The sequence below is a fragment of the Lolium rigidum genome, chromosome 1, assembly GCF_022539505.1.
Source record: "Lolium rigidum isolate FL_2022 chromosome 1, APGP_CSIRO_Lrig_0.1, whole genome shotgun sequence".
Lineage (NCBI taxonomy): Eukaryota > Viridiplantae > Streptophyta > Magnoliopsida > Poales > Poaceae > Lolium > Lolium rigidum.
The window spans coordinates 61,675,763-61,690,216 of NC_061508.1; the positions used below are offsets into that span (position 1 = coordinate 61,675,763).

General features: G+C 46.5%; 1 protein-coding gene across 1 annotated transcript; it reads left to right on the plus strand.

Annotated features, from left to right (window-relative positions):
- The first annotated feature begins 307 nt into the window (after window positions 1–307).
- On the plus strand, window positions 308–1,918 carry LOC124685416 (ethylene-responsive transcription factor RAP2-13-like). The gene has a single exon (XM_047219756.1). The coding sequence runs from the start codon at window positions 510–512 to the stop codon at window positions 1,566–1,568; it is 1,059 nt and encodes a 352-aa protein (XP_047075712.1). The 5' UTR covers window positions 308–509; the 3' UTR covers window positions 1,569–1,918.
- The last annotated feature ends 12,536 nt before the right edge of the window (window positions 1,919–14,454 follow it).

Sequence of the window (14,454 nt, forward strand, 5' to 3'; positions counted from 1 at the left end):
GGCGAGGTTCAGCGATCTTTCCCCAAACACAAACACACACGACCGAGCATGCACCAGCGACACCAAGCAGGCGACACCAGGTTTGTTCTCTGACCTCTCTTCTTCCTCTTCGGGACCTTTCTTGGTTTGATATTAGATCAAGCAAGCAAGGATTCCTGGAGAAGTTCTTCTTTTGCTTTTCTTTTTCACATGCAAAGTTCTTCTTCTTCCTCCTCTTTTTGTTCTTGCTAGGAAGAACAGAGATCCAGAGAACCTTTTTAATCCTCTGGATTGCTCCTGTTCCATCTTCTTTTTAGCCTTTCTTTTTTCACCTTTCTTTGCGAGCCAGAAAGGGGCTGTTTTTACAGAGCCCCTTCAGGTTGCTCGCACCAAATCTCTCCTCCCTGTTCTTCGCTTTTATTGAAGAAACCAGGGGCTTAATTATCCCAAGATTCTTTCCATTTTTCTCTTTTTTTTTTATTAGTTCGGATTCTGCACAAACAGTTTCTGTTTTTCTTTTCTGCTTTGCAATGGCAGCCATAGATCTGTACAACACCCGCAACCAGTTCAGCTCCTCGTCATCGTCATCCTCCTCGGATCAGGAGCTCATGAAAGCGCTCGAACCTTTTATCAAGAGCGCTTCTTCCCCCACCACCTCCACCTCCGCCTCCTCCCCGTTTTCCTACTACAATTCCTCTCCGTCACTGCCCCAAGAATCCTACTACTTCCCTGCTGCATCATCCTCCCCCTCTTACAGTTACACCACGCTTCAAGCTCCGTTTGCTTCCTCCGCCACCACCACCACATCCTTCTCCCAGCTCCCGCCTCTGCCGCCCGTTTCGCAGTACAACACCTCGTCGGCGGCGACGTACCCGTCGTCGAGTGACATGGTGGGGCTGACCAGCCTGGGCCAAGAACAGATCCATCAGATCCAGGCGCAGCTCTTCTTCCAGCACCAGCAGCAGCAGAGGGGGCTGTCGCTGTCGGCGTCCCTGCTCGGCCCGCGGGCGCAGCCCATGAAGCAGGCCGGGACGCCGTCGACGGCCGCCGGGACGCACTACCGCGGCGTGCGGCAGCGTCACTGGGGCAAGTGGGTGGCGGAGATCCGCCTCCCCAAGAACCGGACGCGGCTGTGGCTCGGCACCTTCGACACCGCCCAGGACGCCGCGCTCGCCTACGACAAGGCGGCCTTCCGCCTCCGCGGCGACGCCGCGCGCCTCAACTTCCCCAACCTCCGCCGCGGCGGCGCGCACCTCGCCGGCCCGCTCCACTCCTCCGTCGACGCCAAGCTCGACTCCATCTGCAACAACATCGCCGCCGCGCCGTCCAAGCCGTCGTCAACAAAAACCGCCGCCGCCCCGGACTCGCCCAAGCACTCGACATCGACGTCGTCGACGGAGGGAGACGGGTCGGTGTTCTCCGCCGGCTCGACACCCCTCCCTCCGCCGTCGCAGCAGCCAGCGGCGCCGCCGCTCCCCGAGATGGCCAACCTGGACTTCTCGGAGGCGCCGTGGGACGAGTCCGACGCCTTCCACCACCTCCACAAGTGCCCGTCGTGGGAGATCGACTGGGACGCCATCCTCTCGTGACCCGATCGTAGCAAACGGAAAGCTCCACTGATTAATTGATTAAGCTGTGTAATTAGTGCCGCAGTGGCCGAGGCTCGATGGAATATTAGACATCGGCCGCCGCCCCTGCGGTTAGGGTTTAAGGAGTTCGTCTTCCTCGTCGTAGCAGTCGTTAAGGAGGGTTTAAGCTTAAGTTTACTTAGCTACTTTGTCGTCATTAGTGACCTCCTGGGTGCTTTGCCCGTTGTTTTTTCTCGCGGCAAAGCCCAGTTGAGGGTGTAATGTGTAATGTAACTCTTCGTTACTACTGTACTACTGAAATTTAAATTTTATTCCTAGCTCTTGTGAGTTTGTGATCTAATATTTTGCTATTTGTACAACTATAGTAGAGTGTATATTTTTGGATTATGTTTCATGGGCATATTCTTCACTAACCAGTACAGCCTTCTGTTGTTCCTTTTTGCCCTGTGATTGCTGCTATCAAATCCAAATATTTCTTTGTACATAGTAATGAAGTCTCTGTCTGAATCCCCAAATTAATACTTTTTCAGTAAAGAGTACTTTTATGGTACCGTGAAAAACCCATAGTAAATCAAAGGTTCCAAGTTCCTAAACGTTGATTATATATACATACATCAAAATCAAAATCGATAGAACAATACATTCTTAGTACCTCCATCCCAAAGTTTAAGGTTTATATTATTTTTAGAAATTCAAACTATGTCAAGTTTGACTAAGTTTTTACCAAAAATCATTAACATGCAAAATACAAAATTAATATCATTAGACAAATAATGAAATATATTTTCGTATCGTATCTACAAAATATTATATTTATTGATGGATTGTTCTAAAAAAATTGATCAAACTTTACTTGGTTTGACTTTTAAAAAAATAAGACTTAAATTTTGGGATGGAGGTAGTACTTTTTGTGAAGGGCTTGGGTTATGTGAAACTTATGAGCTCCACCCGAGACGAACTCTAGGCCGGCATTCAAAGCTCACACATGAATACTATTTCGTTGAACGGATTAGGAATCATGTGAATAATTTTCATTCGTAGACTCAGCTGGAAGGTATTACTTCACAGGAGCTTCTTAAGCATTGATGCATTGGAATGCGCTAAAAAGAGCGAAAGAAATATTGGGGAGAAAGCATGCTGTGTCAAAAGTAGTATCCTTCTCTTGCAATTCAATCTTTACAAGAAAACACGTTATTGTGTTCAAGTTAGAGTTGTGTGCATGAATACTTCACAGTCACTCAAGCACCCTGTAAAAAGGCTTATTTCAAGGTGCTCATATTCCAAGTTAGAAAAAAATCAGAAGCATCCTCTCCATGACTCCATCTGGATTGCTCTGCTGAGTGGCCTATCCCGTGAAAGGGACATCAAGATCAAGATCGTATCATCCTTAATGAGAGGCAGAATAATTCTGAATAAAAAAACCATCCACTATATGCGTATGATGCGTGTAATGGATCTGCTTATCCAAGTGGCCTTGTGGAGGTGTGAAACGTAGGAGGAAATAAGCGAGGAATGAATGTGTATATTAGCACTACTATCTGCGGTGTGAGAATATGTTCTTGTTCTCCCTTGGCTGCTAAGATTTCTGCTCCTTGGCTTTTCACACTGGTTTCCTTTGAACAATGGCAACTGCTGCTGTCATACTCCTTACTCTAAAATGCCAAGCACATTAGCTGGCTTGCTCATAAGATGTTTCTACATTTCAGGATGACTTGCAAACTAGTAGGATGCAAGTGGACAGAGATCAACAGGCACATCTGTTGGATAATTAGGCACAATTTCCATGATTAATTCCAGAATATTAAGCATGACGACAGTAACTACTAACATGTGAAACTCGAACATACTAGATGCAGTGATCAACATGAACAGTAGCAGAGCAAACAGTACAACATCCATCGCTAAACGAGATCGAGATATGTCGCACGTACCGATCCGGTGGAGGTGGCGGTGGAGGTGTAGCCGGACGATGTCGCAGCAGTAACGTTGTTGATGACAACGTTGTTGACGACGGGGACGACGGGTCGAAGTAGATGGCGTTGTAGACGACGGTAGGCAACACCGCCCGACTTGGACGGAAGACGACCCGTGATGAAGAGCTTGAGCAGTCGCGCGGAGCGCTTCCCAAAAACCTAATTCGCCCTCTCCCGTACGGGATCGCAAGGACGAGCGGTTCCGGAGACCTGCTCTCCCGTTTGCCGATGCACGTCGGCGCGCGGGATGGAGTAGGCTACGGTGGCGGCGCAAGCAGAGAGAGGTGGAAACCCTAACTCGTGTATTAGATATGTTTCTGCGGTAGCCGGGCAAGAGATTATATAGGCTCGGGAAACCCTAGGCAACGTGGGCCACGCCTGTTCGTTTTCCTGAGCTGCAAAAAGTAAGGAAAGTCTCGGCTCGAGGCTCAATCCACTCACCACGAGCGCGGCGCGCGCGTCGTGTCGTGTCGAGTCGAGTCGAGTCGAGTCGAGACGAGCGAGCGAGGAGGAGGAGGAGCGCGCGCGTGTAGCACTCCTATTCTCACTCACTTACTAGTGGTGGAACAACCCACCTTATAAGGTGGTCTAACTTCCTCCCAACTTTCCATGTGGGACTAAACTTCCCACCTCTTGCCACTCCCTAGTGAGCTGCCACCAACTTGGGCTCAAACTCACAAGGCTGCCACTATGTGGGCTTTGAGATTTATAGGAAAAACTGAAATCTAATTTGGGCCACTAAAAGTGGGCCCAATATTTCAACAATCCCCCACCGGATCTCAAATCCCCATTTAGAGATTTACCAATACTCGCTGCTTGTTTATATACCGAGTGTTTCAGTGGAGACCTGTTAAGTTGAACTTCCGCCTAGAACCTTAAGCTACATCCATTCACACTTGAACAATGGACTAAGCCTTGAATTGCAAGTTTTGCGTGAACGAGGGTTTCACTCAAAGTCATGACCAGTACATGGCTGCCGGTAGCCTACCCCGCGGGTGAAGCATATGCGTCATACTTCGTGGTCTCTTCATGAGTTTACTAGAGATCACCCAAATCTCATAGATTGCGACGTTTAACAATCGGACTCATATAGGTGTGTTATTTCAAGAATGCTCTGTAGGACAGCATCTTTGCTATAATAGCCAACATAAACACATTAAGGCTTGTTGCCAACCTGCCTTACAGCAATTGAGAGTTGTGCATCTTCACATAGAGAGGGTTACAGAATACTCACCTCAATTAAACCACTAGTTTGTTCTTCCCAGGTCCTAATTCACGGGATCTCCGATCACAAAGGTTGGGTTACCACTATGGTGTAACATCAACGGGTCTCAAACCCATCTCCCTCGATGCACTTTCTATCACATTACGTGATAGTCCCTTTGTAAAGGGATCTGCCGGGTTTTTGTCACGTTTGAATATATGTACGAGTTATTACTCCGGAGTTTCGCAATTTCCGACGGACTTCAAACGTCTCTTGACGTGTCTTGATGACTTCGCGTTATCCTTAGAATTGTTCACTTTGACAATTACGAGTTTGATTGTCACAATTCAAAAGGATTGCTGGAACGAGTTTTTCAACCACGGGCAAGTCCATCAAGAGCTCACGCAACCATTACGATTCAACAGTGGTTGTGTCTAAAGCGATAAGTTCTGCTTCCATAGTTGACCTCGTCAATATGGTTTGCTTGCAAGATCTCCATGACAACTGCGCCACCTCCAAAGGTAAATACATACCCACTTGTGGCGTACGAGATCGGCTACATCCGAGATCCAATTCGAATCACTATATCCTTCAAGCACAGGTGGGTGCCACGAATAGTGAATCCCATAACTCATTGTACCACATAGGTAGCGCATGACCCTATCAAGTGCATGCCAATGATCAGTACCCGGGTTTGACATGAACCTACTCAACTTGCTAACGACAAAAGAGATGTCGGGTCTAGTCGCGCTCGCTAAGTACATGAGTGAGCCAACGATGCGAGAATATCTCAATTGATCTATGGCAATCCTCCGGTTCTTGCGTAGTGTCACGCTTGGGATCATAAGGTGTTGAAGAAGGCTTGCTATCAATATAGCCGAACCGGCTCAAGATCTTCTCAACATAATGGGATTGCGTTAGAGTAATCCCACTCTCGTTCTTAATCAGCTTGATGTTCAGAATCACATCGGCTTCTCCCGGATCTTTCATATCAAAGCTCTTTGACAAGAAAGACTTGACCTCGTGTATTACTTTCATGTTTGTACCAAAGATCAGAATATCATCCACATACAAACATAGTATAACACCTTCGCCCCCACCATGGCGATAGTAAACGCACTTGTCGGCCTCATTGACAACAAAGCCTACGAGAAGTCAAAGTTCTGTCAAACTTCTCATGCCATTGCTTAGGTGCTTGTTTCGGGCCATATAAAGATTTCAGCAACTTGCACACCTTTCTCTCTGCACCTTTCACTACAAACCCATCAGGCTGATCCATATAGATTTCCTCTTCCAACTCTCCATTAAGGAAAGGCTGTCTTTACGTCCATTTGATGAACGATAAGACCATAGGAGGCAGCCATGGATAGTAGTACTCGAATGGTGGTAAGTCTAGCGACAGTTGAATAGGTGTCGAAGTAATCTTCGCCTTCTCTCTGTGTGTAGCCTTTCGCTACAAGCCGTGCCTTGTACTTTTCAATAGTACCATCAGGTCTTAGCTTCTTCTTGAACACCCATTTGCAGCCTACGAGGCTTGCATCCGTGGGGTCGTTCGACAACTCCCAAGTTCCATTAGAAAGAATCGAGTCCATCTCATTATGGACAGCTTCTTTCCGATCATCTGCATCACGGAGATGCATATGCCTCTGCAATGCACGTGGGACTATCATCCACAAGGTACACAATGAAATCATCACCAAAGGATTTTGCAACCCTCTGTCTCTTGCTTTGTATAGGAGCTTCATTCTCATCCTTCCCAGTAACATCTTCATGCGATTGCTCAAAATATTGATTAGATGTACTAGATTCAGGAATTATCTCAGTAGAAATTCTAGCAATGATATGCATATCTTTCATAGGAAACATATTTGCAAAGAATGTTGCATCACGAGATTTCATAATAGTATCAACACGCATATCAGGTACCTCAGATTGAACTACTAAAATCTATAGCCTACACTCCGCGGAGCATAACCTAGAAAGATACAATCCATTGTCTTTGGTCCGAGTTTGCGCTTCTTAGTAATTGGAATATTGACTTTCGCCAAACATCCCCATGTGCGCAAATACGAAAGTGATGGTTTTCTCCCGAGACCACTCCTCGTAAGGGGTTTTATCTTTATTCTTGTTAGGAACTCTATTCGGGACATGACATGAAGTCAACAAAGCCTCCCCCACCATGCCTTTGATAAACCAGCGGTGGCTAACATGGAATTCACCAAGTCGGTCGGCGTGCGGTTTTCCTCTCGGCAACCCCGTTTGCTTGGGGCGAATAGGGAGGCGTCCTCTCATGAATAATACCATGTTCCTCACAGAATTCATCAAAGATTTTAGGAAAATACTCGCCACCACAATCCGACCTAAGACGCTTGATCTTTCTCTCTAGTTGATTTTCAACTTCGGCCTTATAAATTTTAAAGTAGTCTAAAGCTTCATCTTTAGTTCGCAACAAATAAACATAGCAAAATCTAGTCGCATCATCAATCAATGTCATGAAATATCTCTTTCCACCTTTTGTCAACACACCATTCATCTCGCATAGATCAGAATGTATGAGTTCTAGAGGTGCCAAGTTTCTCTCCTCGGCCGCCTTGTGAGGCTTCCGAGGTTGCTTTGATTGCACACAACTATGGCACTTAGAACCTTTGGCAATGGTGAAATTCGGAATTAAACTTAAAGCTGGATAGCCGAGACATTAAACCAAAATTAATGTGACATAAACGAGAATGCCAAACACTGGTATCATCACTAACATTGCCACAAATATGGTTCACAGACTTATTGCTGAAATCAGAAAGCGAAAAGCGGAACAAGCCTCCGCACTCATAGCCTTTACCAATAAATTGTCCAAACTTGGAAACAACTACTTTATTCGACTCTAAAACAACCTTAAACCCATCTCTGCATAGAAGGGAGCCGCTAACGAGATTCTTGTTCATAGTAGGGACATGCTGCACGTTCCTCGGTCGCACGATCTTCCCCGAAGTGAACTTCGGATCTACAGTGCCAACACCACGAACGAAGCATGTGACCCATTCCCCATCAAGACGGAAGAATCCCGGGCGACCTGGTAAGAAGTGAACATGGATATGTCGGCACACACATGAACATTAGCACTTGTATCAATCCACCAACATGGAGATTGAAATACCGAAAGAACGATAAAGAGATTACCGTACCCATCGGCATTGCTAGCGGTCACCGTGTTGACTTGCCTCGCCTTTTTCTTGCGGTCTGCCCTCTCTGGACGAGTCCTTAGAAAAGTGGCCAGCCTCTCCACGGGTAAAGCAGCTCGGATCTGCTTTCTTTATCATCTTCTTCTTCTTGAAGGTTGTAGTCTTCATAGGCTTATTGAAGGAGGGCTTGTTATTCCCTTTGTTCTTGCTGTAGGGTTTCTTACGCACCATGTTGGCACTAGGCTGACCCTCTCCTTTCTCGGTATTATCCTTAGCCGAGCTTTCTCCTCAACATCAAGAGACGCTATCAGATTTTCAGCTGATATCTCCTGTCTCTTGTGTTTGAGAGTTGTGGCAAAGTTCCTCCATGAAGGGGGCAACTTAGCGATGATGCATCCAGCCACAAACTTGTCAGGTAAGGCACACTTAAGGAGTTCAAGCTCTTTCGCAATGCCACTGTATCACATGAGCTTGTTCGACTACTGAACGGTTGTTTACCATCACGATGTCATGGAAGCTCTCCATGATGTACGAGTTCACTTGCTGCATCGGTTGCACCGAATTTAGCATTCAATGCATCCCGGAGCTCTTTACCATCTGTTATGTGCATGTACACATCACACGGACGATCGACAAGAATACTCGAACGCATCCGACGAAGAGAGTATTGTTTTCCTTGAACTTGTTACGATCTTGGTCAGATATAGTTCCTTCGGGTAAACCATCGGTAACGTCGAATATTTTCATATGAGTAAGCCGAGCATGGCCTTAACTTGCCACCTCTTAAAGTGCACACCGGTGAACTTATCCGGCCTCAGTGCATCAGCAAAACCAGCCATTGTTAACTCAGGAAATTGCCTACAATTAGGTTTTTGGATTGTTGGATAATTAGGCACAATTTCCATGATTAATTCCAGAATATTAAGCATGACGACGAGTAACTACTAACATGTGAAACTCGAACATACTAGATGCAGTGATCAACATGAACGAGTAGCGAGAACAAAGCAGTACAACATCCATCGCTAAACGGATCGAGATATGTCGCACGTACCGATGCGGTGGAGGTGGCGGTGGAGGATGTAGCGGACGATGTCGCAGCGATAACGTTGTTGATGACAACGTTGTTGACGACGGGACGACGGGACGACGGGTCGAAGTAGATGGCGTTGTAGACGACGGTAGGCAGCACCGCCCGACTTGGACGGAAGACGACCCGTGATGAAGAGCTTGAGCGGTCGCGCGGGCGCTTCCCAAAAACCTAATTCGCCCTCTCCCGTACAGGATCGCAAGGACGAGTGGTTCCGGAGACCTGCTCTCCCGTTCGCCGATGCACGTCGGCGCGCGGGATGGAGTAGGCTACGGTGGTGGCGCAAGCAGAGAGAGGTGGAAACCCTAACTCGTGTATTAGATATGTTTCTGCGGTAGCCGGGCAAGAGATTATATAGGCTCGGGAAACCCTAGGCAACGTGGGCCACGCCCACGTCGCACGAACGTTTCGAGTAGTCCACGATCCGGGAGCGACCCGAACCGTCTAGGACTCTGTTCGTTTTCGTGAGCTGCAAAAAGTAAGGAAAGTCTCGGCTCGAGGCTCAATCCACTCACCACGAGCGCGGCGCGCGCGTCGTGACGAGTCGAGCGAGGAGGAGGAGGAGCGCGCGCGTGTAGCACTCCTATTCTCACTCACTTACTAGTGGTGGAACAACCCACCTTATAAGGTGGTCTAACTTCCTCCCAACTTTCCATGTGGGACTAAACTTCCCACCTCTTGCCACTCCCTAGTGAGCTGCCACCAACTTGGGCTCAAACTCACAAGGCTGACACTATGTGGGCTTTGAGATTTATAGGAAAAACTGAAATCTAATTTGGGCCACTAAAAGTGGGCCCAATATTTCAACAACATCAGACAATTTGGTGGTTCAGTACTATCTAAATTGGCACTCCACTTCTACTAGCACGCAAGTCATTATCATTTTGTTATGGAGAAATAGAAAACCAGCTTGGTACAAATATAATTTTTTAAAATAAGGCAAAAGATTGCCATTTTCATTAATAGAGAAGAACGTTTAGAAACGACAAATACCTAGGACAAGCCATGGGACTTTTAGGGGAGCCTACTCTCGGAACTACATTGCCCAAAAATTTAACACCGACTAAGGTCCAATATCTTACCTCGTCTTGATCTTCTTGAAAACAATGGTCACGGGGGAGGAGTGGTGGCGGAAAACTCTAGAGTTGAACTCCTTCCAAATCTCTTAAAAGACAAGTATGATCATAGAAGCCATAGCTTTTCTATCTGGGGAGCAATTTTTGTCCACCACTCATCAACACAAGGCTCATGTTCTCAAGACGCGACCGACATGTTGATTCCACACCAAGCAATGATCTCTTTCCATATCCAGGTGGTGAACCTACACTTGTAGAGTAGGTGCGCCGCCGATTCTTGAACTTAGTTACATAGTGGACAATTTTTACAATTCTGCCATCCTCTTTTTTTGAATTCTATCGGCCGTGTAAATTCTATTTTGCATCACCAACCAAGCAAACACTTTGCACTTCGGGGGAGCCCACACCTTCCAAACCGAGGCATTAATGGTTTTTAGAATAATCTCTTCAAATTGCATTTTGTAGGCCGATGAAGAGGAATATTTTGCATCCTTTGTGAACTTCCAAAGGATGGAGTCGGGGACTTCATCGTCGAGGTGAACATTAGTGAGCAACTCCCATAGGGTGGCAAATTCATGGATGTGGACCACGTCAAGGCCTAGTTGAAGATTTATTTGTTTGACCCAAAAATTGAGGTCAAGAGCCTTCTTAGCCGTGCAGTTATTTTGCTTTGATCAATCAAAAATCTTGGGAGCAATGTACATCTGTTGCATCCCTCCTAACCAAGATGAGTGCCAATACTTGGCCTTTACTCCATTTCCAACCGTGACCACATCGGCCACAACGAAAAAATTTCTATCTTGCTCATTGCATGGGTTCCCTAGGCCAATTCATTTTTTGGTGTCCTCAACCCACTCAAGTCATAGCCATCTAAACCTTAGGGAGCTGAAAAAAATTTCTAGATGCAAAATTCCAAGCCCACCAAGCTTGGTAGGACGACACACTTTGTTCCAATTAACCTTGCAATTTCCTTTGGTAACTTTGTCATAACCTGCCACAAGCAGACTCATAGTCATCAACCCACTCAAGTCATAGCCATCTAAACCTTAGGGAGCTGACAATTTTTTCTAGATGCAAAATTCCAAGCCCACCAAGCTTTGTAGGACGACACACTTTGTCCCAATTAACCTTGCACTTTCCTTCAGTAACTTTGTCACAACCTGCCACAAGCAGACTCGTAAAAGCGCAATGGTTCTTTTAATAACCTCTATAGGTAAATCAATGGAGGTACTATGCTTGATAGCTTGGAGTGTGAGGCGGTGCAGACCAAAACTCTCCGGCCAGTCATATCGACATTTTTCTAATTTCTGAAGGCAAACTTGCCACCGACTTTATTTTCGAAGTGTTGAAGGTCCGCTCTCTTAAGATACTCAAAGGGAGTGCCAAATAGCAGATCGGGAAAGTGGTGCCTGTATCTGGGAAGAATTGGAGAACGTCGTCAAGATCAATATCCTCGCATCGGACGAGCGCCACAAGACTCTCTTTTTTGGCAGTTTGTGCTTAAAACGGTCACGTTTCCAAAGTACAGATATGATCTTGATGTTTGTAACATAGAAAGTAAAATGTTATCTCTAAGTTTCCAGAAAATAAGAAAACAATCATTACGATAATGTATATGTACTAAATTTTAGTAAAACAGTATGATCTCTGTAGAAGATAGGTTTTATTTCCCCCGACCTCCCACCATGAAAGCACGCAGCAAACACTTGTGACAGAGCCAAAATAAGCACTGGTGGATGGTTGGATTTCAAATACCTGCATTTGGATCGATGGGGATTTAGATCCAACATTTCAGAGATCTCCTTTCAACGAATCGCGCAGGAATATGTGACTCGGAGAGACAAACCCAGGACAGAACAGATGCTCGCTCCGGTTTCCAGCACTGCGGCTTCAGTCCAGAAAAACTTGTTACTTAATCTGCTCAGAAGATACGGGCGGATTTGATGGCAGGAAAAGGTCTCGTGTAGCATACGATTCCTTTGAGAGATCGGCAGGATCTGCATTTCGGCAGAGTTAGAACGGAAGAAAACGCCGAGCAGATGTACGAGGTTTGGACTTTGGAGCACCGGTAAATTGCGAAGCTGCAGCTGAGCATGTGTATTGCCATAAGATCCATCAGGTTTTTTGGACAATGCTGTCAGTAAAACTTAGAAATGCACCGTTTGTCCTAAAACTTCCAAACCGTCCAAAACAAAGCTTCAAGTTATGAAACCCTTCTCTTTGGCTGATCCACTAACTTCAGCAGTTTTCGTTCTTTTGGCATCAACGTGAAGACTGTTCATCAGCATGGTTGTCACACAAATATGAGGTGCATTTCCGCTAGTAGTAGTGGGAGCATGGGAAGAAATTGGTAAAAGAGAGATTAGGGCAGGTTGGTCCATGCTATTTATATGATTTATTTCTTGTCGAATAAGAATTTCAGGGTAGCAATATGCTGTAATGCAAGAGTCTGACAGCACCAAAAAAAAAAAACAGCTACAGTCTGAAAGTGAACGATTTGGGGCGATTTGCACAAAAATAACCCAAAACTTAAAGAAAAGCACAGACTGACGTTCCGGCGAAACTATTCAACCATCTAACCCTTTTGTGTGGCGCCCCTCCCATCGACGCCACACATGCCAGTGTGGCGCCCCTCCTGCCGGCGCCACTCTCCCAGCCAACGTGGTGCCCTCGACGCTGAGCTGGTGCGCCGATCCGACGTGGCAGCATGTGTGGCGCCCCTCCCAACGGCGCCACACATGCCAACTTATATCAAGTTTTCGGTCGAAAACATCCAGGGGCTCCGGACGTCTGGGACTTAGCCGATTTGGCGAGCCTCTACTGGTGGCGCCGATGCCACGGGCGCCACACATCCACTTAAGTGTGGCGCCCGCGCCCGCCCCCAGCCCGACCCTCTCTTTCTCTTCTTTCTCTCCTCTCTTTCTCTCCTCCAACCGCCACCGCCGGCCGCCTCTCCGCCGCCCCCCACCAAATCCTCCACGAATTGGACAGATCTGGCCGGCCAAATCCATCCCCATACAATCCTCAAGGTATTCCCCTTCGTTCCCCTTCGATTCATCCAAGATTTGCTTCGGTTTAATTCGATTTAGCCATTTTGCCTAGATTGGAAATGTTGGTTGTGTTTGAACCATAGATTTGTATGCATGTGTTTGAACCATAGATTTGTTGGAACCATAGATTGTATGCATGTGTTTGAACCATAGATGTTAAATTTTGCTAGATTGTATGCATTGTATCCAAAGATGTTTGAAATGGCTATGTATGTGTTCAAATGGGTATGTAAGTGTTGAATGTGTATGTGTAGGAACCCTAGATATGTATGTATCCTAGATTTGTGGAGGAACCCTAGGCATCAAATTTCATGAATGTGTATGTGAAGGAATAACTCATATGGTGTTCTATCCCTAGATATGAATGTATATGTATGTATTTGATGTATTTGTGATGGCTTATTTGGATATATTCTCATGTATGTATTGCTCATAATATGGTGTATTTGTGTAAACATGTAGGATGGTGTGGCTCCTAGATCAAAAATATGACAGGGAACACCGGGCTGTTCATATGACGGAGAGGATACCGGGCTCCTAGGATGGTGTGGCTACTTATTGTTTGAATCTACTTGCTACGATGTGAGCTATGAAGTGTTATATGTGTATGTTCTGAAATTGCTACTTGTTATGTCCAATGTTGTACTCAAAACTGTTGGAGTTTGGTAGGATTTTTCAGGTTTTTAACACAAGTCAATGTGTGGCGCCCTACACAGTAGCGTCACACTGCACTGTGTGGCGCCCGCGGCATCGGCGCCACACATGCCAACCTATATCAACTATTGGGTCGGAAACATCCAGGGGCTCCGGACGATAAGTCCTTAGCCGTTTTGGCGAGGCTCTTTGTGTGGCGCCTGCGGCATCGGCGCCACACATGCTAGTATGGCGCCCGTGGCGTCGGCGCCACACATAGAGCCTCGCCAAAACGACTAAGTCCCAGACGAATTGTCTCACAGTATGTTTTGGGAAATTGTAAGGGCATGTGTGGCGCCGTTGGGAGGGGCTCCACACATACTGCCACGTCGGTCGCCGCACCAGCGTCGAGGGCGCCACGTCGGCTGGGAGAGTGGCGCCGGCAGGAGGGGCGCCACACTGGCATGTGTAGCGCCGATGGGAGGGGCGCCACACAAAAAGGTTAGATGGGTGAAATAGTTTCGTCGGAGGGTCAGTCTGTGCTTTTCTTTAAGTTTTGGGTTATTTTTGTGCAAATTGCCACGATTTGGTAAGTTCGAAGTGAGTCGTATACTGATTGTAAAGTTCCTAGACAAAAAGTAAACACAAAAATTGAGGATCCAAGAGTAAACTGTTTTCACTCGA

What these genes read in the sequence shown, in the direction of transcription:
- LOC124685416 (XM_047219756.1), top strand. Translation starts at nt 510, where the DNA reads ATGGCAGCCATAGATCTGTACAACACCCGCAACCAGTTCAGCTCCTCG.